The sequence below is a fragment of the Lissotriton vulgaris genome, chromosome 2_2, assembly GCF_964263255.1.
Source record: "Lissotriton vulgaris chromosome 2_2, aLisVul1.2, whole genome shotgun sequence".
In the NCBI taxonomy this organism is placed as follows: Eukaryota; Metazoa; Chordata; class Amphibia; order Caudata; family Salamandridae; genus Lissotriton; species Lissotriton vulgaris.
This window is the reverse complement of record NC_141688.1, coordinates 312,615,422-312,640,887: the sequence shown is the minus strand read 5'-3', so window position 1 is coordinate 312,640,887 and position 25,466 is coordinate 312,615,422. Positions and strand designations below refer to the sequence as shown.

The 25,466-nt window shown below is 48.2% G+C and overlaps 1 protein-coding gene across 5 annotated transcripts in view; it reads right to left on the bottom strand.

Moving 5' to 3' along the window:
• Positions 1-25,466, bottom strand: part of PHF21A (PHD finger protein 21A) — a 679,011-nt gene that overhangs the window by 84,883 nt on the left and 568,662 nt on the right. For all 5 annotated transcript variants that reach the window (XM_086959648.1, XM_086959652.1, XM_086959650.1 and 2 more), the window contains one exon: positions 16,550-16,610. In XM_086959648.1, the coding sequence (XP_086815774.1) occupies positions 16,550-16,610 (61 nt within the window). The remainder of the gene's footprint in view (positions 1-16,549; positions 16,611-25,466) is intronic.

Sequence of the window (25,466 nt, the reverse complement as noted above, 5' to 3'; positions counted from 1 at the left end):
GTTGATGTTAGTCGCTCCAAAATTCTTCAGAAACCCTACAGAGTGGACTTCTCAGACAAGGATTTAGAAAGCCTGAATGTGATGGGAAAACAGATCCAAGTAAGAGAATTGTTGAAAATCCTGCAGAAATGGGGCGAAGTGGGAAAATGGAGGACCAGGTGGGCAAAGAAAAAGGAAGGCAGCAGGGCTGGGTCAGTAACTTCAGAATTCGTATTAAAGGAAGTAACCCCAACAGAAAAATTGTGCCCCATGAGAGAGGTCCCGGGAGGAAAATATGTCCATGTCCCTTGGTCCAGACAAGACATTGTGTCATTTACAAACGACTTCCCGAAATTACGTGAGAAACCAGTTGACTGGTACAGACAGGTAGAACGTTTCATAAAAGTCCAGAAGTGTCTGCTGAAAGACCTGGATGGGTTTTTCGACATTGTGGTCCCTGTAGATTTGTGGACCGACTGTAAAATTGAAATTGATTGGCCCAGTGAGGAATTCCCCAGAGATGAGAAAACAGGAGCTCCCGCACCTGAAGTAATGAGGAAATATGAGCAAGTCATACAATACCTCAAGAAAAAGGTACCAGCAAAGGAGACAGATTGGACCCGTATAGATAGAACCACCCAAGAACGTGATGAAACGGTGCATTCATTTTATGAAAGGTTACTGCAAGTATTCAAAACTTACAGTGGTATCGATAATGTAGACATGAAAGACATGACCCATTTCAGTTATAGGTTTGTACTAGGATTAAGGCCTGAAATCTCACAATGGATTCGAGATAACAAAATCAGTTGGCAGGGAAAGCCCATAGATGATGTCCTGAAATATGCAAAATACTGCGAAGATGAAATCGAAAATAAAAAGAAGGCCCTCAAGGAAAAAGTCATGTGGGCACAGGTGAAATTAGCTGAACAACAAGAAAAACAGTTAAGTAAATTGACTTCTGATAATAATGTTCAGAATACCAGTACTGGGGGGGGAGGAAAGCCCAGACCTAAAATGAGTCGTGAAGAGGCCATGAAAAAGTTTCCGTGCCATGGGTGCGGCCAGATGGGGCATTGGAGAGACGAGTGTCCACACCTACAGGCCGGTAATGCCCCTGTAAATGGTTTAAATCCACAGGTACCGAAAGAGGGGACGAGAAAGAACCAGCAACAGGTAAAATTACCTCCAGTACCTCGCGCTCCTAGACAGAATTTTAAGAGTCAGGGTCAGCAGAATGAGAGGGCGGAAGTATGGGAGGTTGAGAATGAAAGAAACGCAGTCATTCCACAGTACTTGCTAAATGATACCTTCCTTTGTGAGGATCAAGATTGACGGGGCCTGAGAGGGGAGGATGAGGAGTGCGTACTTGGCGCCTCCTTACCGGTAGACCAGACTGGACCATACATTGAAGGAAAGGTTGAGGGAAAAGACGTCACCTTTCTGTTGGACACTGGTGCTACCAGATCTACTGTAAGAACAGTGGATGTTCCTAACCTACCCCTCTCGGGAGAAGCAATCCAAGTAGTGGGCGTCTCAAATCAGATAATAAGTACCCCTGTAACTGAACCAATGGAGATTTCTATAGGAAATTTCAAGGAAATGCGCAGATTTGTGGTCTGTGATTCCAGTCCTGTAAACCTGCTAGGACGTGATTTATTGTGCAAGATGCGTTGTACCATTTTCTGCACACCAAATGGCGTCGAAATTCAGACCCCCGATGAAGATGGCCTGTACAAACTGATGTTAGTCAGACAAGATGCTGATATCAAGCCTTTGACAATAGAGGATTTACCTGAAGAGCTCCAGTTAAGGGTAGTACCAGAAGTGTGGGATTTCACGGGAAAAGATGTTGGCCTGATGGCAAATGTGGACCCAGTTAAAATAGCAATAAAAACAAATGCTATCTACCCGAAAACCAGACAGTACAAAATGAGTGCAGAAGTAAAGGCAGGAGTAGCGACTGAAATTACGAGGCTGCTCGAAGCAGAAATAATAGAAGAAGTGTTGAGCAGCCCCTGTAATTCACCTATCATTGGGATCAAAAAGCCTAGTGGGAAGTACCGGGTGGTGCAAGATTTGCGCAAGGTAAACCAAATTGTTGTGCCTTGCTGTCCTATTGTACCCAACCCTGCAGTGATACTATACCAGATTCCCTGGAATGCAGAATGGTTCACTGTCATCGATCTGTGCCACGCATTCTTTTCCATCCCCTTACATCCAGAAAGCAAATTCCTTTTCAGTTTTGAATTTGACAGCCATATCTATGTCTGGAATCGTGTCCCCCAGGGGTACACCGAAAGTCCATCGATTTTCAACCAGATACTGAAAAAGTGCCTTGAATCCCTAGTGCTGCCAAGAGAGTCTGTTTTGGTGCAGTACATAGATGACCTGTTAGTGGCATCTAAAACCCAGACTGACTGTGTCACTGACACAATTGCCTTGCTGAATCACTTAGGAAAGGGAGGACATAAAGTGTCGCCTGACAAGTTACAATTCTGTAAAAACTCAGTAAAGTATCTGGGGCACCAGATAGAAAAAGGAATAAGGAAGGTCACAACAGAAAGGATCAAAATAATCAAAGCAATGGAACTGCCCAGAACACAGAAAGAGGTGAGAATGTTCTTGGGAGTTGTGGGTTACTGCAGACAATGGATTGTAGGATTTGCGGCTCTAGCCCGACCCCTGATAAATATGACAAAGAAAGGAGTGGAGGACCCCGTCCATTGGGACAGTGAAAGCATGAATGCTTGGGTAACTCTGAGAAACTGTCTATGTACCGCACCTGCATTGGGTATGCCTGAGTGCACTAAGCCCTTTGAGCTGTTCTGTGACACGAGAGAGAATTGTGCTCTTTCAGTCCTGACCCAGGAGCACGGATTAGTCAGAAGACCAGTAGCCTACTTTTCGGCCACCCTAGATCCAGTGGCTGCTGGATTGCCTGGATGCTTAAAAGCCGTTGCTGCTACTTGCGTCAGTCTGGAACAGAGTGAGAACATTGTTATGGGACATCCCGTCACTGTATATGTTCCTCACTCTGTTGTCATCCTACTGACTAGAACTAAGACCCAGTACCTCACACCTAGTCGGCTGACTAAGTATGAGAGAATTTTGATTGGTGCTGAAAATGTAACTATTTCCAGGTGCAATGTCCTAAACCCTGCGACACTGTTACCTATCCCTCTGGATGTAGAATCTGATGAGGACGGGGAACATAATTGCATCGATCTAACTGAATATAGCACGAAACCCCGTCCCGACATCCGTGAAATAGCGCTACTTGACGGGGATAAAACAATGTTCGTGGATGGCTCGTGTTTGAGACATGAGAGTGGGAGTCTGAGTGCTGCCTATGCTGTGGTTACACTGACAGGAACCATCGAAGCATCTTACATGCGCGAGGTGAAATCTGCACAAGTGGCAGAGCTCATCACGTTAACCAGAGCCTGTAAGAGGGGTAAGAACAAAAGAATAACTGTTTACACAGACAGCCAGTATTGTTTTGGGGTTGTTCATGACTTCGGCCAATTGTGGTTACAAAGAGAATTCATGACTTCCTCAGGCACACCTATCCGAAATGGGAAGGTGGTGCATGACTTACTGGAAGCTATCCAATTACCCAAAGAATTGGCTGTGGTCAAGTGTGCGGCTCACAAATCTGGAAATGATGATGTGACTGCCGGTAATAGGTACGCTGACCAAATTGCACAGTTTTGTGCCCGACACCATATGTCCCTACAAATTGCACTGTGGGATGGAACCAGCTACCAACTTATGTTGTTTGAGAATGTGTCAACGTGGGAAGAATTAAAGGAGTTACAACAAGCCACAGACAGGCAAGAGAAGGGCAGGTGGGCCGCAAATGGATGCGAGTTGAGAGAAGATGGTGTGGTGGTAAATCCGACTGGGGTGCCTGTACTGCCTGATAGTTTGATCGACCCCATGATCAGAATGATACATGAGCCAACACATATGGGAAGAGACGCGATGTGTCGGTGTTTGAACAGGTGTTCTGTAATTCAAAGTTCAGGAACCAGGCGGAAAGGCTTTGCCAGAGGTGCCTAGTGTGTCAGCAATTCAATGCAGGAAAGAAGACTGTAGTGGAACAGAGCACTATTGGAAAGGCAGTAGGGCCCTTCGTTAGAATGCAGGCAGACTTCATAACCATGCCCAGATGCAAAGGATATAGATATATCTTGGTCATAGTTTGTCTATTCTCCAGGTGGGTGGAAGCATATCCAGCTAAGAAAAATGACGCTATCACCACAGCCAAATTATTGCTCAGGGAGTTGATACCTAGGTATGGGATCCCAGAGACGATCGAAACGGACCAAGGTGGGCATTTTGCCAACGATGTCCTAGAGGAACTCTGTAAAGCATTCAAAATGAAGCAAAGATTGCACTGTGCCTACCATCCAGAGGCTTCTGGGGTAGTGGAACAAATAAATGGCACCCTGAAGTCCAGATTGGGAAAAATGTGTGATTCCACAAAAATGAACTGGATAGAGGCTTTACCCCTGGTGCTGATGAGTTTGAGAAGTATCCCGAACCGAAAGACTGGCCTAAGTCCCCATGAAGTGTTGATGGGAAGAGTGATGCGCCAGGCATGGGTACCCGGAAACAAACTGCTAAGCATTTCTGATGATATGGTGCTAGAGTACTGCAAGCAGCTGGGTGACCAAGTGCGTTCTCTCTCTCAGCAGATTGGAGAGACAGAAGACGAGTGGCCAAAGACTCCAGCACACAATCTGCAACCAGGAGACTGGGTGGTGTTAAAGAAACACACCCGGAGCAGTTGCCTGAAGCCAAGGTGGGGAAAGCCACGACAAGTGATCCTCGTCACTACCACTGCTGTGAAGTGTGCTGGTGTACCGAAGTGGATCCACGCCAGCCACACAAAGCGGGTATCTGGAGAAAACGCGACTGGAGCTGAAGGCAGCGCAGCTGAAGAGGCTTCCGAGGAAGAGAGTCCGGAGCTAGCTGACATCGAACTGCCGAGCACAAGTCGAGACGTTGAATGGTATCCCGCCGACGAACCAGTTCATGATCCAATACGAACCAGGAAATATTCCTACTTAGACAGTGAGTGGGATAGTCCAGGTGAGTCAGAAATAGAAGAAGGTCAGGTCAACGAAAGCCACAACACACCTGATCAGGATATAGGCCAAGTAGGGTCAGATCAAGACCTCGAGACTCCTCCTGAAACTCCGGAGCCGAGAAAGGGACAGTTAGAAATTAGAGCTGACGTTCATGCAGAAGAAAGCGAAGAGATCGAAGAGCATGAACAGGAACAGATAGAACTAGATCAAAGTGCTCAGACAACGGAAGCAACAGTAACCAGAAATAAAAAGAAAGTGCGTTTTGAATCTGAGCAGGGTCAGAATAGGGACCAGGCAGAAGAAATAGACGAAAGACCTGGGACTAGTCAGACAGGCAGGAAAACAGAGGTGCCACCACAAAAGGTGAAAAGAGTGCACGAAGAAGGCGAAGTCTCCTCAACCACTGGGAGGCACGGAGGAAGAAGTGCACCCCGATACGTCAAAAGACTAAGGCTCAGACTAAAGACAGTCGAAGAAAACGATAAAGACCGGAAAAGGGCTCAAAGTGAAAGAAATGCAGCCCAAGGCAAATCGCTGAGAAAGAGCGACAGAATAAAGAAACAGAACCGACTGTATCGGAGCCCTGAGTGGACGTACTTTGTGTTGGAGGAAATTGACGAGCCACACCACAGTGGCAACAGTGACAACGAGTCCATTGCTGATCGGAGTTCGGACGGAGACCCTCCTTGAGAGAGCCCCGAAGTGAGCCTTTGGTGCAAAGAAACGAAGAGGGGTAGCAAAAGCCACCTGTAAGCTAAATATGTCTGATCCGAATGTCTCTGGGAGATCCCGGTGTGGGTGTCTCAAAACCTGTTGTAAGATATGCTTGTGTAGTATAGCCATGCTAATAGTAATGTGGATAGGACTAACTGTTTTCCTACCTTTTATGATAAGTAAAGATCCCAACTTGTCCCCTACTGAACCCGAAGCAGTAGATGTAGGGGTTGTACAGACTGCAGAAACACCACGAAGCCTAGTAAGACACGACAAAAGAGTAGGACTGACACACACACGACCTAATTTAGAAGCACCAGATGAGGATGGACTACATTTTCACAAAATGAGAAACAGGACGCATCTAAATGTTTTTGCTAACTTATTAGTGCATTATGTAGAAGCAATGGAAATAGAGGACTGTTATGTCTGCATGAAGCTACCAACATCAGTGGCTGAAGGCGTGACATACCACCATCTACCTTTGACCTATGGAATCTCCTGTAGTATATTAGCTAGCCTGTTCTATAGAAGCACCTTGCAGTAATATTATTCAAATGATGACGTAGTATTTTCTGAACTTCCTGTTAGAGGACACTTGAACCGTGTACATACTACAAGTGACGTGACACGCTATATGGGAGAATATTTCCTGACTATAGGTAACATAGATTTAGATCAAGCAAGAGAAGATAACCTGACCTGTTCGCTGCAAGAGCAGGAAAAGATGTTTATAAAGATGGCAGACAGAAGGAGAGAAAAGTTTCAGAAGAAGGCAAATGACGAGAAGGATAGAGTCCCTAGGTGGGCTGAACACATGGATAACACCTCGGAAGGCGAAGCTAGTCCTGCCTTGTTGCTGGATTTTGAACGGAAGGGGAAACTTTGTATCCATAGGGAAAAGACAGAGTACTATAACAATGTATTCATCGGTTCCAGCGAGTGTGAACATAATTACAAGGTAATTGGAGGTTGGGGATTCAAAAATGGGTCGGAACCTGTGTTTCCCGGAATATATTATATATGTGGAAACAAGGCGTATTTCAAATTACCGGATCACTGGTATGGAAGCTGCTACTTTGGCATTGTTTTCCCGAAAATATACCATGTGAATAATGCAGCTGGAAGCGATGATGAAACTAATGGCTTAGTGCGTAGTAGACGCGAAAGTGTAGGTGAAATTATAGGTGATATCTTTAGTGCACTGATACCTGGAATGGGGGTAGTTCTGAACACCCATAGAATCTGCAAATTGTCTACAGTAGTGGACCGGTTATCAACGGACACTGCTGCTGGTTTCCTGCTGGTCAATACTGAAATGGTTGCGATCAGATCGATGGTTTTACAAAACCGTCTTGCCCTTGACACCCTATTAGCAAAAGAGGGCGGAGTCTGTAGAATGCTGAAAGCGCAACATTGTTGCACTTACATTCCTGATAAAAGTATCGAATTAAAACAATATGTGAAGAACATAACTAATTTGGAAAGGGAACTCAAACCATTGGAGGTTGACAGTGCCTGGACGAGACTGACTGGAGGTCTCTCCTCTATAGGTAGTTGGTTTACTAACTTAGGTAAAAATCTTTTGTGGAAAATACTGATGCCAATAGTTATAATAGGTGTAATTGTGTTGATCATTTTTATCTGTTGCAAATGTCAAAAGTGCAAAAAGAAATATACAGTAAATCCGAGGGGGGTGAAAAGAAACATTGACGAACTAGAACTAGAAGAGCGAAAGAGTGCAATTTACAAAAAGGCGAAAAATCACCACTCTCATAGGGAAGCTGAAAGAAAACTAAACAATAAGTTTATTGAAATTGAAATGGACGATGTGGATGAATGAGAAAAGTTGGCATCTGTTTCCTTCATGTAGTGATGATAGTAAATATCATCAAAGAGGGGATTGATGGAGCAAGGATTCGCACGTAAAGCGCCTTGCTCGTATGCAAACCCTTGTCTAAACCGCATAATGATATTAACGCCATTGTTCGTCATTTATTGCAAATGCTACTTACCAGTATGCATCTGTTCTTGGCATGTAGGGCTGCTGACATTCATATCTGTGCATAGTCCGCCACCTAGTGTTGGGTCCGGATGATTGCACATTGTTGTCCTGGAAGAGTCTTCGAAGTATCACGAGATAGGTGGCTCCTCCCCTGGACTACAGTGCGCATGGGCATCGCCTCCATCCCCAGATTGTTTTTAGCCATAGGCAGAGATGGAGTACAGAAGTGAGTGATGACCATGCTATGAGCATATGTTTGTATATGAATACATACTGCAGCTGCTACAGGCGCCGGGGAGGAGGGTGGGCGATATGAATGTCAGCAGCCCTACATGCCAAGAACAGATGCATACTGGTAAGTAGCATTTGCAGTTCGAGGCATGTGGGCTGCTGAATTCATATCTGTGCATAGAATACATAGCAGTCCCTCCATTAGCGGCGGCCGCCCGTGCCAGCTGCAGCAGTCTGAAAAAGCGTTTTGAGAACAGCCTGGCCAACAGCTGCCTGTTGTTTTGAGTGCACGTCTACACAGTAGTGCTTGGTGAAAGTATGAGTGGTAGACCATGTGGCTGCTCTACAGATGTCTTCTAAGGGAATGTTACCTAAGAATGCCATAGAGGCCCCCAACTTTCTAGTGGAGTGGGCCCTCGGTGGTATAGTGAGAGTGCGCTTTGCTTTAGCGTAGCAGATCTGAATGCACTTTACTATCCATCTAGCTATTCCTGCTTTGGAGATTGCGTTTCCCTTGTGTTGAGTGGCAAAAGCAACAAAAAGTTGTTTGGTTTTGCGGAAATCTTTCGTCCTGTCCACATAATACATCAAGGCCCTCTTTACATCAAGAGTGTGGAGCATTCGCTCCGCCAGCGTCTCTGGGTTTTGGAAGAACACCGGCAATTCAATAGTTTGGTTCATGTGGAACTGTGAGACCACTTTGGGCAAGAATTTAGGGTTAGTGCGGAGCACCACCCTGTTGGCATGGACCTGGAAGAAAGGTTCTTGGATGGTGAGCGCCTGCAGTTCGCTAACCCTCCGTAGCGATGTGATTGCTACTAAGAAAGCCACCTTCCAGGTCAGAAACTGCAGTTCGCAAGAGTGTAGTGGCTCAAAGGGAGGACCCATCAGCCTTGTAAGAACCACATTGAGGTTCCATTCCGGTGCTGGTGGAGTCCTTGGTGGAATGACTCTCTTGAGTCCTTCCAGAAAAGCCTTGATAGCAGGGACCTTAAAGAGTGACAGGTGTTGCCTATTTTGGAGGTATGCTGCCATAGCCGACAGGTGAATGCGGATGGAAGAGTAGGCTAGATTACACCGATACAGGTGAAAAAGGTAACATATGATATTTTGAATGGAGGCGTCTAGCGGGTCAATGCTGTGCTCCACGCAGTAGACGACAAACCTCTTCCATTTAGCCGCATAACAAGCTCTAGTAGTGGGCTTTCTCGCTTCCCGAATGATGTCCATGCAATCGGGAGGAAGATTAAGGTAGCCAAATTCTAGGACTTCAGGAGCCAGATCGCCAGGTTGAGCTGTTGCGGATCTGGGTGCTGAATGTCGCCATGGCTCTGCGTCAGAAGGCTGGGAGTGAGATGAAGCCTTTGATGCGGTACCACGGAGAGTTCCAGAAACGTGGTGTACCATGGTTGGCGAGCCCACGTAGGAGCAACCAGGATGAGAGTCATCGAGTGCTGCCTGAGCTTGCGTGCCACCAGCGGTATCAGAGGTGCTGGGGGAAAAGCGTACGCAAATCTGCCTGACCAGTTCATCCACATCGCATTGCCCTGTGATTGGGGGTGTGGGAACCTGGCGGCGAAGCTTTGGCATTTTGCGTTCTCCTTTGTGGCGAACAGGTCTATCTCTGGACGACCCCACCTTTGGAAGTACGGTTGGAGTACTGATGGATGTAACTCCCACTCGTGCATCTGATGGCTGTGTCTGCTGAGCAGATCCGCCATCTGGTTGTCCTTGCCTGGGAGATGTTCTGCCATGAGGAAGATGTTCCTCTGAATGGCCCACTTCCACATGCTCTGAGCCAGATGAGACAGCTGTGGAGAGTGTGTTCCCCCTTGCTTCTGGATGTAGTACATGGCCGTCATGTTGTCCGTCCGGATCAACACGACCTTGTTGCACAGATGTACTTTGAACGCCTTTAAGGCCATGAAGATTGCCATCAGTTCCAACACATTGATGTGCATCTTCCTTTGCTGAAGTGTCCATAGTCCCTGCACCGTGTAATGGAGTACATGCGCTCCCCATCCCTGGAGAGAGGCGTCCGTTGTCAGGATGATCTGTGGAACAGGCTCTTGGAATGGTCGGCCCTTGCAAAGGTTTTGTGGATTCCACCAATGCAGAGAGTTGTACGCCCGACCGCTCACCAACACTAGGTCTGTCAGTTGCCCATGAGCCTGAGTCCACTGACGTGCCAAGCACTCCTGAAGCGGACGCATATGTAGTCTCGCGTGCGGGACAATGGAGATGCAGGAGGCCATCATGCCTATCAACTGCATGAACACCCTCGCTGGAAGCGAGGTCTGGGGTCTGAATCGTTGGATCAGCGCCTGGATGCCGGCGATTCTCACTGAACTCGGCTGCGCAGTGGCCGCCAGAGTGTTGATTGTCGCGCCCAGATACTGACGCACGTGGGCGGGCTGGAGATGGGACTTTGGGTAGTTCAGAGAGAATCCCAGATCGTGCAGGAGGTGAATGGTGCGTGACACGTGGTCTACGCACTGCTGTTCCGTCTTTGCCTGAATAAGCCAGTCGTCGAGGTATGGAAAGACATGGACGTGCTGGCGACGGAGATGCGCTGCTACAGTCGCTAGGCACTTGGTGAAAACTCTTGGTGCCGTGGTGACCCCGAACGGCAGGACCCTGAACTGGTAATGCTGGTCTAAGATTTTGAATCTGAGATACTTTCTGTGTGAAGGATGCAGGGGAATGTGAAAATAGGCATCCTTCAGATCCAGCGTTGCTAGGAAGTCCCCCTGTTGAAGTAGGGGAAGCACCTGCTGCAACGTGAGCATATGGAAGTGCTCGGAGTTGATGTACCAGTTCAGGGGCCTGAGGTCCAGGATCGGCCTGAGTGATCCGTCCTTTTTGGGAATAAGAAAATACAGGGAGTAAACCCCGGTCCCTTGTTCTTGCAATGGAACGAGCTCTATCGCCCCTTTTTGCAGCATGATTAGTACTTCTTGCTGCAACAAGGTCAAGTGCTCGTCGGACATAGCACGGCCTCTTGGCGGTATGTCCGGTGGAATGGACGTAAGTTCTAGACAGTACCCGTACTGAATAAGAGACCTCACCCACCTGTCCGTGGTGATGGACCTCCACGCCGGCAGGAACTGCTGTAGTCTCCCCCCGACAGGTGTTGTGTGATCGGGGGGAAGTGACAAGACGTCACTGCTTGTTGGAGGCGGTGGACCTGGAGGCATTGTTTCCACGTCCTCTGCCCTTGATATTATTGCCTCTGTAGCCACCCCTGCCCTTGTTGTTGTTATACGAGGACTGGGTGTTACCCTTGTAGTATTGCGTGGTTTGGGGTGCCTGGCCTCTTGAGGTGCCTCTTGAATTGGAGCGGCGAAAAGAACCACCCCGAAACTGCTGACTTTGTAAAGCCCCCATAGACTTGGCAGTTTCGGTATCTTTTTTCATTTTCTCTAGGGAGGCATCCACTTCAGGGCCGAACAGGTGGTCGGGATTCACCGTCTGACCCAGTAATGTGGTTTGTATGTCGGGCTTGAACCCAGAAATTCGAAGCCAGGCATGGCGTCTGAGTAACACGCTTGTATTGATAGCCCTGGAGGCAGTGTCTGCTACATCTAGGGCACATTTGATGGATGCATTAGTAATTAGTTTACCCTCCTGAATGAGCATCTCCCCCGCCTCCTTGTATTGGTCAGGCAAGTGTTGTAGGATGGCCTCTAACGTGTCGTAATGGGCCCTATCATAACGTGCAAGCAGGGCTTGGGTGTTAGAGATCCTCCAAATGTTTGCTGCCTGTGCAGCAATGCGTTTGCCCGATGCCTCAAAGATCTTTGACTCTTTGTCTGGGGGAGGAGCATCACCAGTAGTCTGCGAATTCGCCCTCTTTCGAGCGTTGGACACCACCAGGGAGTCCAATGGCAAATGTCCCTTAATATACGTGGGATCCGTGGGTGCCGCCTTATACTTCCTGTCGATGCGAGGATTGACCACCCGCGCCCGGGTGGGCTCCTTAAATACCTCCTGTGCATGCTTCAGCACCCCTGGGAGCATAGGTAGCGTCTTGACTTGCTTTTCGGCTACCGAGAAGGTGTCGACCAAGAAGTCCGCATCCACCGGGTCTGAGTGCAGTTCGACGTCATGGTTCGCTGCAGCTCTTTCTATTAATGCATTAAACGCCGCCGAGTCCTCCGTCGGGGACGTTTTAGTGGCGAAAAGTTGAGTGTCCTGACCCGACTGTAGGTCGTCCGTGTCGCCTCCTGCTGTCCAGGGCACTTGCTCCTCGTCCTGATCCGAGTACGCAGGATATGTGTACTCGTCGTATTCCTCCTCCACCTCAGGCACTGGGGAATGGGCCGGCGAGCGTTCCATGGCTTGTGGAGACAGAGGTTCCATCAGAGCCGAAGAGTCCACAGAGTACTTTTTGTTCTTTAGTGGAATCCTAAAGGGTTCCAATGGCGGCTCCGAGGTAATCTTTCTTTTGAGGAGCGACAATTTTCCGGTGTTGGCGTCGATTGTCACCTCTCGACGTTCCTCCACCGCGAGCGGTTGGAGCCGAAGCTTTGATACCACCAAGGCAGCTTTCGGCGTCAATGCTTGTTGAGAATGTCCGCTCTGCTTAGGCGCGAAGGCCTTCGGCGCCGACTTGGGAGGAAGGGTAAAACGGATGGGCGTCTGTCCCTTGGCAGGCTTCGGCGTGGGCTTTGGCACGCCAGCGTCCCGGCTGGGAACCACAGTGGACTGTTGGATCCGCTTCAAGGATTCTCCCACCTTCTTAGTAAGGGATGCCGAGGGCTGAACTGTCTCGAGCGTCTCCTCGTCTCCGAGAGCCCGGTCGTCAGCAGGCCTCTTCTTCGGTGCCGATGCCTCTTGGCCCGTCGCACCGTCGGCGTGACGCTTCTTCGAAGCCGTCTTCGGGTCCGCGACCCCTCTCGGTGCCGACACAGCCGCGTCGGAAGTCTTCACCTTCGGCGCCGACCCCGAGGACTTCGGGTCGGCCATTTTGGCGCGGCTTTTGTGGTCGGCCATCTTGGCGTGGCTCTTCGAGTCGGCCATTTTGGGTTTCATGGAAGTTGACGCCTCCAGAACCTTCTTTACCAACGCCAGTTTCGGTTTCGGTTTCGCATCCGAGGGTGCGTGACCGGTTGGCTTCACTTTCGGTTTCTTGCCAGAAATGTCCGTGACCGGGCCCGAGGGCGGGGACGTAGGACTTGTAGTAAGATCTCGGGTAAGGCCCGAAGGCGATCCCTCGACCTGGGCCGTATGACGGGGGGAGACCCCGGAGTCCGTTTGGGGATGCTCTTCCTCTGAGCTATCTCCCATGGCGGCACAAATCAGTTCGTCGTCCCCTACCTCACCGGAGACTTCGTCGCCGGCCTCCTCATCCGCGTCGTAGGCCTCTTCTTCGGACGCGGGGCCAGAGTCCGACTCTTGTACGCCGGCATCCTCTTCAATCGATTCCTGAAAGACGTCATCAGGTGTGGATGCCGAAGCCGACAGCTGCGCCTGGAGTCGATTAGCCCGGCGAATCTTCAAAGTTTTTTTACTCCTAAACTTTGAACAAGCCATGCAAGTGTCTTCCCGGTGATCCGGCGACAAGCATGTGTTGCACACAGGGTGCACGTCGAGGTGCGAGTATTTCGAGTGGCATAGCGGACACTTCTTGAATGGAGTCCGCTCCATCGCAAATGAGTTAGTGTAGGCCCGTCCGCGTCGAAGCACGTGGAAGGGCAGTAGTAGATTGGAGCTGAGAGTCAGTAAGAAAACCCGAACGCAACTATACCGACGCCCAGCCTAAAGACCTTTTGGTCTCAAGTAAAAATCGACCAACTATCGGTTCCGAAGGAGGGAACCGAAAACACATCCGAACCCTATGGCGGAAAAAAACAATCTGGGGATGGAGGCGATGCCCATGCGCACTGTAGTCCAGGGGAGGAGCCACCTATCTCGTGATACTTCGAAGACTCTTCCAGGACAACAATGTGCAATCATCCGGACCCAACACTAGGTGGCGGACTATGCACAGATATGAATTCAGCAGCCCACATGCCTCGAACAAAGTGTTTTCCCAACACGCGGGTGTCCCCAGGATGCTTGCTTGTTTGTTTTCTCGTACTAAAACGAAGCTTGCACTGAAAATGGCTGCTTCGCTGAGATTCAGTCTGCGCATGCGTCGGTCATACCCATGTGATGTGACGCACTCGCATTCTGGAGGGATTCTGTGCTCATGCGCACTGATGCAAAATATGGCCGCTTGTCTCTCACCACGCTCTCTGCTTGCTACTGCTGCTTTAGCCTATCTGTCTTTTCGCACTAATCCATAATGCTATAGTCATTATAAAGTAAGGGTTGGTTAGATTTTATCATGGTATACAGTGCGATCATTTTTATGTGTGATTTTAATTTGTTCTCGCTTACTTTTCATGTACCGCGTCTTTGTGGGCTGGGGCATACATGAGCGACACCATGCTGAGGCTCCTCTGAACCCTGTCAGCTGACCAGGGAAAGTCCTAACTGCGCAGAAGCTAAAACTAGCCAGCTGGCTCCTGGAGCCCGATGCGCCTGGGAACCCATCCCGAAGATGCAAGATTACACCTTGAATTGTCATACACTGTTGCTATATGCTGGACTCTTGCATTGTCTTCTGTATTCCTATGCCTGGGAACGTGAACCAGGGGGGCGGGTGTGCAAAATTGAATAATTATGATGGGAACGTTGAATTCTAGGAGGTGGTAATGACCGCACCACCTCTCCTGACCAATCACAATGTGGGAAACTGTCACTTGCAACATTAGTGGGTGGTCTGAGGGTCCCCAAAACAGTATAATTGCCCTAGTTTAGCTTAGGAAAATTGTCCGACTTGTCTGAGTAGCAGACCTGTCACTGACCCTACGATCTCAATAGGTGCTCATTCTGAAAGTGCTGCGGAGCACTTTGTCCATACTTTCCACAATCTCCTAAGGGGTGGAAAATCCTAAGTGCTGGCGAAGCACTTTGCTGGGGAATTCGAAAATCCAATCGGGGTTTCTGGCGGATTACTTGCAGGAGGGGGTAACGCAGGCGTTGCTGTCCGAAGCTGTGGGTGTTGGTCGTACCCTGGGAGGCCCAGTCCTTGACCTGAACCTGAGGGGTATCCTGTCCTTACTGTCCGTGAGCTGTACCTGCTCGCATTCTGGCATTCCTTTTCTGAGGGTCCCTGTCCCCGTCTTCCCAACTGACCCGTGGCCAGGGTTGGTCTTCAATCTGAACTAGGTAATTATTGATTGTGGGTTTGCGTATCTCTATCTCTCTCTCTCTCTCTCACCCTTTTGACTGATCTGTTAAAGCATTCTTACCTGTGATATTGCTCTATTGCCGTTGAAATATCAAATATATGTGTCTGAATTTTAGTTGGTTCCTTCTCTCCCCCTCTCCTTTAGGAGTTCATTGATTTTATAAAGCAATAGCATGTTCCCGTTTTTCCCTTTCCTTTAGTGGATTGCAGTGAACTTAGCAAGAATAGCTTAATACACTTAGGTTAAGTACATGTTCTAGGTCTCATCCCCAGTCCCATGTTCTAGTATAAAATTGCAGTGACTAGTTTTGTTCTATAAACTTCTACCTTTAGTCTTCCCATATATCCTAATGGTCATAATTTTGATGCAAAGTTACCTATTGGTGTTGATTTTAATGTTTGATATATTATTCTGTGTATCGCTTATTATCTTGGCATCTTCTCTTTGAAATTCTTATATAAAGTTTTAAACTTCATCAGGTGTCTGTGGTCATTTTACAGAATTGTGGAAAGTATTTTTCTGATTATAAAGAGTACTTGATGTTAGGCCTGTCTACTATTTTCCCTGATAGCTCTAGGTCCGTCGTAAGAATTGTGCCTGTGGTAAGTCGGGTACATGGTAAGCAGAGGTAAATCCAAACTTGATTACTCTTAGCAGCGTGCAGGAGGAGAAATCCTCACCCGGTTCACCCAAACAAATTAGTGTGATAATAAAAGGTTTTTTTTTCACGCCAAGGGCCCAGTGCGTGTAAAGGAATTGGTAAACTCGGGTGACCCGGGGGAACTGCGCGCTCTAGCACTTCTATGTGGCTCTGTTAATCACTTCCAAACAACCAGCATTGGTGCAGAGTGGCACGGTGCCACCTACTAGAGAGAGAGCAGGAGTACTGTTTTTGAGTGGACTTGTGTTCTAGCACTCAGGAAAACTACTTGCAGCTTAAAGGGTTTTTTATGCAAGGGAACAAATTCCACTTGTGATTCTCTGCAGCCTGCCCATGAAGGGCTAATGTGTGCAATGATTTATTACACATCTTCACATATGTAAACCTGTACAAGTATGTGGATCTAAGTGTCTTGGTGTTGAAAACTGGTGACATTTTCTCTTCATTAACTCAAATGGTTGAATCAGGCGCAGTAGAATAAACACAGCTAAACTCATCCCTAAAGAACAAAGGCTATTGCAATATGGATTATAGCTGGCAAAAGAAAGCAGGAAAACAGAGGGGAAAAGTACTCCCATGCACTGCGCCCCCAGACTAAGTGTTAATTTAGGGTAGTCACCTCGCTTACGTGTCCCGGGATGTAGCGTGCTGTTCAAGTATGTCACCGCATTCTTCTTGCGCTGTATGACAGAAGAAAAGGAAAGAGCCTGAGTTACCTTTCATTGGATTGCATTAGGATGAAATATTATATACTTTGAACATCAGTTATCTCTATGCATTCATAAGCAATGAATGTCTTTGAACAGGAGTAGAAACAATGATGGGGAAAATACATTTCTAAGATGATTATGATAAAAAAGAAATCAAGCCATGGAAAAGCAACATCTTTTTCATTTTTTGATATAATACTTACGTCAAATCATTTTTAAAAACGAAGAGGAAGAATTGTTGCATTAATCATTTATTATCGTCACTATAAAAACTACTAAATATAACAACTTGTTTTTGAAGGCACACATTATCACTTGCAAAAAATAATGCACTTAAAAGGCAGCCAATGTGAGCCACGGTATTTCAGCTGGTATTTTGCTTCTTTGACAGTAAACGGAGGGAAGTGGGAAGTCTTCACCTTCTCATGACGGAGAGGCCAGACGTTCTCTTACTATCTGAGACCTGGCTCACCGACGACTCCCTTCCTGACATCCTCGCTGCGTTACCCCCAGATTACTTTCTGTTGAACATCAACCGTCCTGGGGCCCGCTCCGGAGGAGGGGTGGCAGCGGCAATACGCAAGAATCTTAAGATTATCGCCTCCGCGACCCTCCCTGAAGTGGATAACCTGGTCCTCCGTCTTGGGACCGAGGTAGGTGCAGTTACCCTAATGGTACTATACCGCCCCCCCCCCACCCCATGCCTTCCTTCCCCTCATCTTTTATTGAACAGTTGACTAATCTTGCCACCTCCTCCCCCCGCACTGTCATTGTTGGTGACTTCAACTACTGGTTCCAGCACGAGGACGCTGGCCCCCATGCCTTCGAACTGTTCGAGGCCCTCTCGAGCCTGAACTTTACTCAATTAGTCAGGTCCGCCACTCACAGTGGCGGTCACATCCTTGACCACATTTGGGTCCACGGGGTCAAGTCCTCCTGTCCGCTTATAACACCTTGTGTGTGGTCCGATCACTTTTTGATTGACACCACTTTCTCGGCTGTTGGCCAGATTAGGATCCCACTGCAGGAGGGCGGCACCGCCCGCAAGTGGAGAGCCGCCGATTCCTCTAAATTTCTATCTCACCTCTCTCTTACCCGTCCCCTGCTTCCAAATGATTTAAGCACAAACGAGCTTCACGGGCATATTTCTGACTGGCTCACGACAGCCAGCGATATTTTTGCCCCTTTAACTAAGTTCCCCCGATCCCGACATTGCAACTCCCACAAATGGTTCACCCCCCATCTCAAGACCCTGCAATTGGAACTCCGCCGATCAGAGCGCAGGTGGAGGAGAGACTATTGCTCGTCTAGCAGAGGCGTATATGTGGCCGCGCGCAATAAGTACAAAACAGCCATTTCCGCAGCCAAAAAAGCTTACGCCTCAGAAAAAATCTTATCCGCCCCTTGCAAGTCCAAAGAGATTTTTAAAGTTCTTAACTAATTCACTTCCGATCCCAGGACACTTCCGACTCAGGCCCCCACACAGGAATCTTGTAACGCGCTAAGTACTTTCTTCATTCAGAAAATTGCTTTGATTAAAGACACCATCCCGGCTACTCCCCCTGGCGCTGGTTCCGTCTCTCCCCCCCACAATGCCCTCTCTTTCACTCAGTTTCCTCCCTTAGACTCCACTTCCTTGGCCACATTGGCTACCCGTACGAAGTCTGGATCTCCAGACGACTGTTGTCCCCCCACCATACTACGAGACATCTGCCATTCTCTACCCGACTGCATCCTTCCCCTGCTGAACTCCTCTCTACGGTGCCCAGCTCCTTCAAGGAGGCCGTTTTGGTGCCTCTACTGAAGAAGCCTGGTGCTGATCCCGCCGTTCCGGCGAACTACCACCCCATCTCCCTCTTGCCCTTCTTCTCCAAAATCCTGGAAGCCCACGCCACCGCCTGTCTCTCACAGTTCATCGAGAGCTCCAACTTTCTCGAGGCCAACCAGGCCGGCTTCAGACCCGGCCACTCCACGGAGGCTGTGATCTTGGCCGTGCTGGATGCCTTGAGAGACGGCGCTGACAAGGGTACCCCCCAGGCCTTGGTATTATTAGATCTGTCAGCCGCTTTCGACACGGTGGACCACAACATCCTCCTCCACCGTGTCGAGCAGGCTGGCATCCAGGGCCTGGCGCTGGCATGGGTCAAATCCTTCCTGACCGGGAGGTCTCAGACCCTCAGCCTGAGCACTTTCAGAGCTCCTAGGGAGCACTCGCCCTGTGGGGTCCCCCACGGCTCCTCCTTATCCCCTCTTCTCTTTAACCTCTATCTTCGACCCCTCCTTTTTTCTTTGAGGCAGTGGGACGTCACCGTTTTTAACTACGTGGACTACCTGCAACTCATCTTTCCTCTCAATTCCCCCTCTGCTATTCCTAATTTCCAGGCAGCTATGTCCCACATCCTCCAGTGGATGTGTCAAAAGCAGCTCAAATTGAACCCCGGAAAGACGGAGCTCCTTCTTCCTGGCAGGAGCTCTACCCACTGGGGTCCACACTTTTGGCCGGCAGAACTTGGCATCCCCCCACCCCCGTGGCCTCGGTAAAGAGTCTCGGGGTCACTATTGACTCCGGCCTCTCTCTCGGGCCCCAAGTGGGGACGGCGGTCTCCTCCTGCATGTTCCAGCTGCGCAGGATCAGGAAGGTGGCCTATCTCCTCACTCCTGAAGCCCTTCTGCAAGTTATCATGGCCCTCGTCCTCTCCCGCTTAGATTTTTCGAACTCGATTTACCACGGTCTGCCTAAAACATCTCTCTCCAGACTTCAATCTGTTCAAAATCAAGCGGCGAGACTGGCCCTGGGGATTCCGAAATGGCAATCCGCCAAACCCCTTCTTTCTAAACTGCATTGGCTCCCTGTCATCTCGAGGGCAGCCTTTAAGATCGGCTGCCTCACCTTTAAATCTTTATCTGGCTCCTGTCCCGTCTTTCTGAAATCCCTCATCAGGCCCTACTGCCCTTCACGGAACCTGAGATCTTCCCATCTTCACTTCCTGTCCATCCCCCCTATCAAACTCTGCAGATCTGGAGGCCGGAAATTTGCATTCCTGGCCCCTAAACTTTGGAACTCCTTTCCCCTCTCTCTCAAAACCTCTATCTCTCTCATTCTTTTCCGTAAATCCCTAAAAACATGGCTTTTTCCTCAATCCAGCTAAGTCCCTTGGGTCCTTCTGCATCCAACCAGCGCCAGGAAACCCACGGTGTTAGTGCGCTTTACAAGTTGCCCTTACAATACAATTACAATACAATCACTCTCCACGCCTGCAGGTCATCCTCTAACTTTTCATTGCGTCTGGTCTGTTGTATTCGAATAACTTTGGCCATTGCCCATTCTTTCATGTCTTGCACCCATTGCAGCATTTTGGGCAGTTTGTGGCTCAGTCACGAAATGGTTGTTTGTTGTTTTGTCAGCACCAATTCCTACTGAGATTCTTGTTTTAGGTTGCAGCAGTAGACCAAGCAGCACCACCCTGATCTCTCTTCATATGTCCCGCCCAGTCACTCCCCGTAACGTGGTCAGGACGTCAGTCCAGTATGATTGATTTGCATGAACTTAATACCTTAGACTTTCTGTTATCAAATAATTCCAGACGCTGATATTTGCTTTTCTGACACAGGAGTAGAAATAATGATGGGGAAAATACATTTCTAAGATGATTATGATAAAAAATAAATCAAGCCATGGAAAAGCAACATCTTTTTCATTTTTTGATATAATACTTAGGTCAAATCATTTTTAAAAACGAAGAGGAAGAATTGTTGCATTAATCATTTATTATCGTCACTATAAAAACTACTAAATATAACAACTTGTTTTTGAAGGCACACATTATCACTTGCAAAAAATAATGCACTTAAAAGGCAGCCAATGTGAGCCAGGGTATTTCAGCTGGTATTTTGCTTCTTTGACAGTAAACGGAGGGAAGTGGGATTGAACATCCATAACTCTTTCTCTAGTCCATTGGCTTCAATACGAAGAGGCAGGGCATTTTACGAATTTAATGAGAATAGACTATGATAAACGAATGCTAGTTTAGGTAAATAACCTCTTTCTTTCTTCATCACAGGTTCTTCGTTTTTGTTCATAAACAATGATCAGAATAGTAAACTTGTCCCTTCTTAGATGACTTGGGAGCATCAGAAGGGATGGATGCAGAAGAAATAGACCAACATTTCATAAACACATGAAATAGGTAATCACAAAGCAAGCTGGCCTACGTGGGAGCTAGTTTTGAAACCAAAATTGGGAAGGGTCTAACTAGCGATTGAAACACTAATTATTTCAAATTTACACTTGGAGAAAACTTCTAGCAAACCACAGAAATCATAATCAAATGTGCTTTCGAAAGGGAAAGGTGTCCTGAAGCAAGCTGGTCAGGTCCTTTGGGTTTCAGGTGATCTCCTAAGCTGACGACACACACATCATTGTTTCCATCTCATGCTCTGCAGTCGGTCGCCAGGAAATTTAACCAGTGAGTGGCCAGTGCTATCAGATGGATGCAAAATAACTTCCTTAAAATCATTGCAGAAAAATCCGAGGTCCTAGTGTTTGGGCCTCAGACTTCAACTTTGTCAAATGCCAGGTGGCCAGAAGCTTGCGGTCCCCTTCCTCTTCCCGCCAAGACAGTCAAAAACTTGGGGGTTATTTTTGACGCGGGACTGACTTTTGAGGCTCAGGTGAGTCGCAGTGTCAGTACTTGCTCAAACATTCTGCAGACTCTCAGAAAGGTGCTCCTGTACCTTCCATCAGCACTCCACCGGCCCTTGGTCACTGCACTGGTTACCGCCCGGCTTGACCACTATAATGCCTTGTATTTGAATACTAGCACGGCCTCCCTGAACAGGCTGCAGGTCATACAAAACGCAGCTGCTAGGCTGATCCTAAACATCCCGAAAAGGCATTCAGCAAAGGAGGGGCTTCGCACTCTGCACTGGATCCCTATTAGGAAGCGAATCTCCTTCAAAGCCTTGTGTACGGTTCACAAGGCCCACACGTCTGGGAGGACTTGAAGATCTTCATTCTAGAGAAAACTGAACATCCCTAGAGTTCGCAAAACCAGATGGGGTGGCCGCTCCTTCACGGTGGCGGCGGCCAAACTTTAGAATACTCTACCCTCCTCGATCTCCAAGGTGGAATTCCTTCCGGTGTTTAAAAAACTAGTGAAGACCTGGCTTTTCTCAGCGTAGTCAGCAGCCTCTCATTCTCCTCTCCTCTTCCCGTCATCTCAGGACCTTGGCACCCTTGGGTTTTAGTGCGCTTTATAAATCTCTATCCTATCCTAACAAAGGGATTATTGATTTCTGCCCCACATGAGGTTATTGTCTTCCTGGACTTCACCTTAGGACACCGTGCGTTATCGCAGCCCAGTAACATGAGAACCATTAACCTAATCTGGCACGGACCGACTTGCGTTTTACAAAGCAGTGCAGAAGGCATCACAAATGAGTAACACTCCATTTCCACTGTGTGAAGGTTTGTGCCGTTCAGTAGATGGGTTAAATAGAAATTGTCACTATGAACGAGACAAAAATGCGGTCATAGAGATTTGGAAAACAACTAGTCAACACCATGTGAAACGCCACGAGACGTAGCGTTTTTAGGTCGAGGACTATCGGTTCTGCCGTAAGGCAGAAACCGGATGTCGGAGATCTAATGATTCTTAGAGTGCTGCATTTATCCCTCCCTCTTTTTGCTCGTTCTCCATTGGCTGGCTTCCTAAATGGAGGCCAGCCATTGGAGGAGAGAGCCATCCCTCCAAATAGGCTCCGTCTTTTTCGGATTCGGGGGCGTCATTTTTGCTGTTCTTTAGCTCGTGACGTCGTCCGTCACTCAGGACAGCAAAACACACCCCCGAATCCGAAAATGGCCGTGTGTTTCTCCGAGGCATTTCCGCCTTGCCTCGGAGAAACATGGTCGTGTGGAGCGCTCCTCTCTTGTGTTTTTTTTGTCCTTTGCAGACAAGAAAAGCCATGATAAAGGTGTACGTGCAATGCAAAGCACTTCAAGCCCAAGTCTTTCAAGGTCTCTGTTTTTTTTATTCTTTAAACGCTGAAATTATCCGCTATCCTACTCGGAAACGCGGAGATGGACACACAAATTGCGCCTCATAAAACGGGAGCGGAAGTGCGGCACCCGCCAGGAGCCTGACGCAACACACGCCACCCCAAAGCTGCAGTGCTTCTCCTTAAACAATTTGTGGTTCGCCTGGCACACACTACAAACTGAGGCTTCCGAGGTCTCCCCCTGGCGGCGCCCTCTCTCCTGGCAGCGGAGGTTACCCGGGCTGGGTGATCACGAGGGTGGGTAGAGCCTTCGGTGGCTGTCGGAGCTGTGAGACTCCGGCTCAGGACGGAGGGAAACTTTCCGCCTCATACAAAACTTTCCCCGTCCTCCCCTCTCTCAGGGTGATGTGTGCCCCGCACAAGACAGGCGTCTCTGCACCGAAGGAGTGCTCCAAGGCGCTATATCGCGGCGGGTGCAGCCGTGGGTCGGGTGATTGTGCATCGGTCGCCTGCCAGGCTGGCACCGGTCCCGATCTGATAACGGATTAAAGATGAGCAGGGCTGCTCCGGCGAGCCAGGGCAGCCGATCCAAGAGTGACAGCGGAGATGCGACGCCTCTCTCTCCCCCCTCCGGCCCCACAAGTCTGTAGAGCAGGTTCCGCTCAGAAGTCACCCTAGGCGCTATTGTGTTGCAACTTGCACTGCTGCGAGTGCGGGCGATTCCCATGGGCGGAGCGGAGGCGAGACACTGCTTGCAATGTACAAGGGGAGAGACAGGCAAGGGGCTGTCTCCTACAAGTGACCCTACCACAGACTTATCAGAGCGCCACCAACCTGTCTATTTCACCCTGGCATCCGTCTCTCTAATAAAATGCGTTCTCTGTCTATGGTTTGAGTGAGGCCTTTCGAGGCTGTCTCTTCCTACAGTCTTTGTCTTTCTACAGAGTACCTGTGTGGAGGCAGCTGCATAGGCCGTCCCTTCCACTCAAGCCCGTCTCCGAGTATGAGAAGTGGCTCTCGGGTGTCTCTTAGACCCCGACACCGCCTCTGAGCGGGAGAAGTGGCCCTGGGCGGTCTCTTATAGTCTCGAGTTCACCCCTGTCAGAAGGAAGCGCGCTGCGCTGTCTGTTCCACAGTCTGTGGGTGTGAGGCGGTATGTCGATTGGACCGTCTCCCACACCCATCCCGTGCTGGGCTGTCTTTTACAACCCGGAACAGTCATTTGAAGAGAGAAGAATCACCGAGTGGGCTGTCTCTTACCCCTCTCTTACACCCATGCCCGGACACTCGCATTCCCCTCTCCCCCCTGGGGCGCAGGGGCACCCCGAGTGGACCTACGAGGAGCAGTTCAAGCAGGTAGGACCAACCTTGCATGTTTAATGTACCGGCCCCGAACAAGCTTGCCAATTTTACTTACTTGTTACTATTATTGAATGTAATGATTCTCAGTTTATCAGCTTCACAAGGAAGAATGTCTAAGTTGGCTTCGCTGGGTTTCAAGATTGAGAGCTGCAGCGCTCATCAGATTTCAATAGGAAACTTACATTTTGATGTCCTCCGGGTGATGGCACACACAAACATCACATGCAGCTGGCAATGCCAAGTTAAACGGCAGGAACGCCTCCCGCCTTTAGGAAAAAAATATGCCAGATTAACACGCACTTCTAAACGATAACGAGATAAAGAGAAAGTACTTTATATATGTATCCAAATTGGCAGTTGGCAATCTAATCGGTTACACCCAGGGTGGCAAAAAAACGTTTTCAAATATGAGTGTTCTATTTCCTACTTTTGGAAGTTGTGAGTAAAACGAATCTTTAAGGAGTAAAATAGTAACTGTAATTTTGTGATGGAAGTGTATTTTAGCATTTAGAAAACTAAAAATCTATTTGAAATTTGTAACCATGGGCACCTAACCTTAAGCTAGAATTGCTTGTTTTCTAGCTGGAAATTCATCTATACGAAAAATATTTTTGACCTTGAGCGGCCCTCTTTAAACCACACAACAACACACGGAGAATATGTTCTTGTACCACAACACTACTGATATTACCGATTTAGACTTGTTACTAGGACAGTGTGTGGAAGCTTGCATAGAATTTCCCTTAATTGCTGCTTTTTCGTCCTGATGGGCATTTTGCCCGATCATAGGGAGTAAAACGGCCCACCTTACTCCCTTAGCTTCAGGCCACTGGAAGGAGAAGTGAGATTGAAGTTCTAGTAATTCTGGCTTACCTGTATGAAGGTTCTGCCCGCACTTTAGGTTCATTTTCTGTTTCTGTATTTGTGCAGTAGCCGCATAGAAAGCTAAAATTGACACACTTGCGCGTTAGGATTATCAAACCCAATGCACAACCCCTTGCAAAACAGTTTGCTATTACACCAAAACTACTACTGATTTTCACAGATGCCAACAGGCCCACTTCACCATTAGCCCTTGCAGTGCTTGTATCCTAACATCACACACCATCTGGGAATTACGGGCACATTTTAATAATAAAACAAGTAGACTACAAATCCCACAAGGCAGCACGTGGACCAGATCACCTGGAGACAGTCAGCAATACAGTGTCTGCTGATTTCGGTTACATGCATTTTTATTGTGCATTTGAAATAGTTCAATGCCTTAAAATTGTTGTGCCAACCAGTTTGCCACTATAGCGGATAGGTTGGCTCTATTAGGTTATTTATTATTTTTCATCTTTACTTGTTAGCAGTCACAGGCTCTCCATGTCTCTTAAATAAATAGAAAAAAACACACCCTACCCTTTTTATTTGGTTTTAATCGTGTTGTGTTAGCCATTTCAGAAATTACTGCAGTTTCCAATC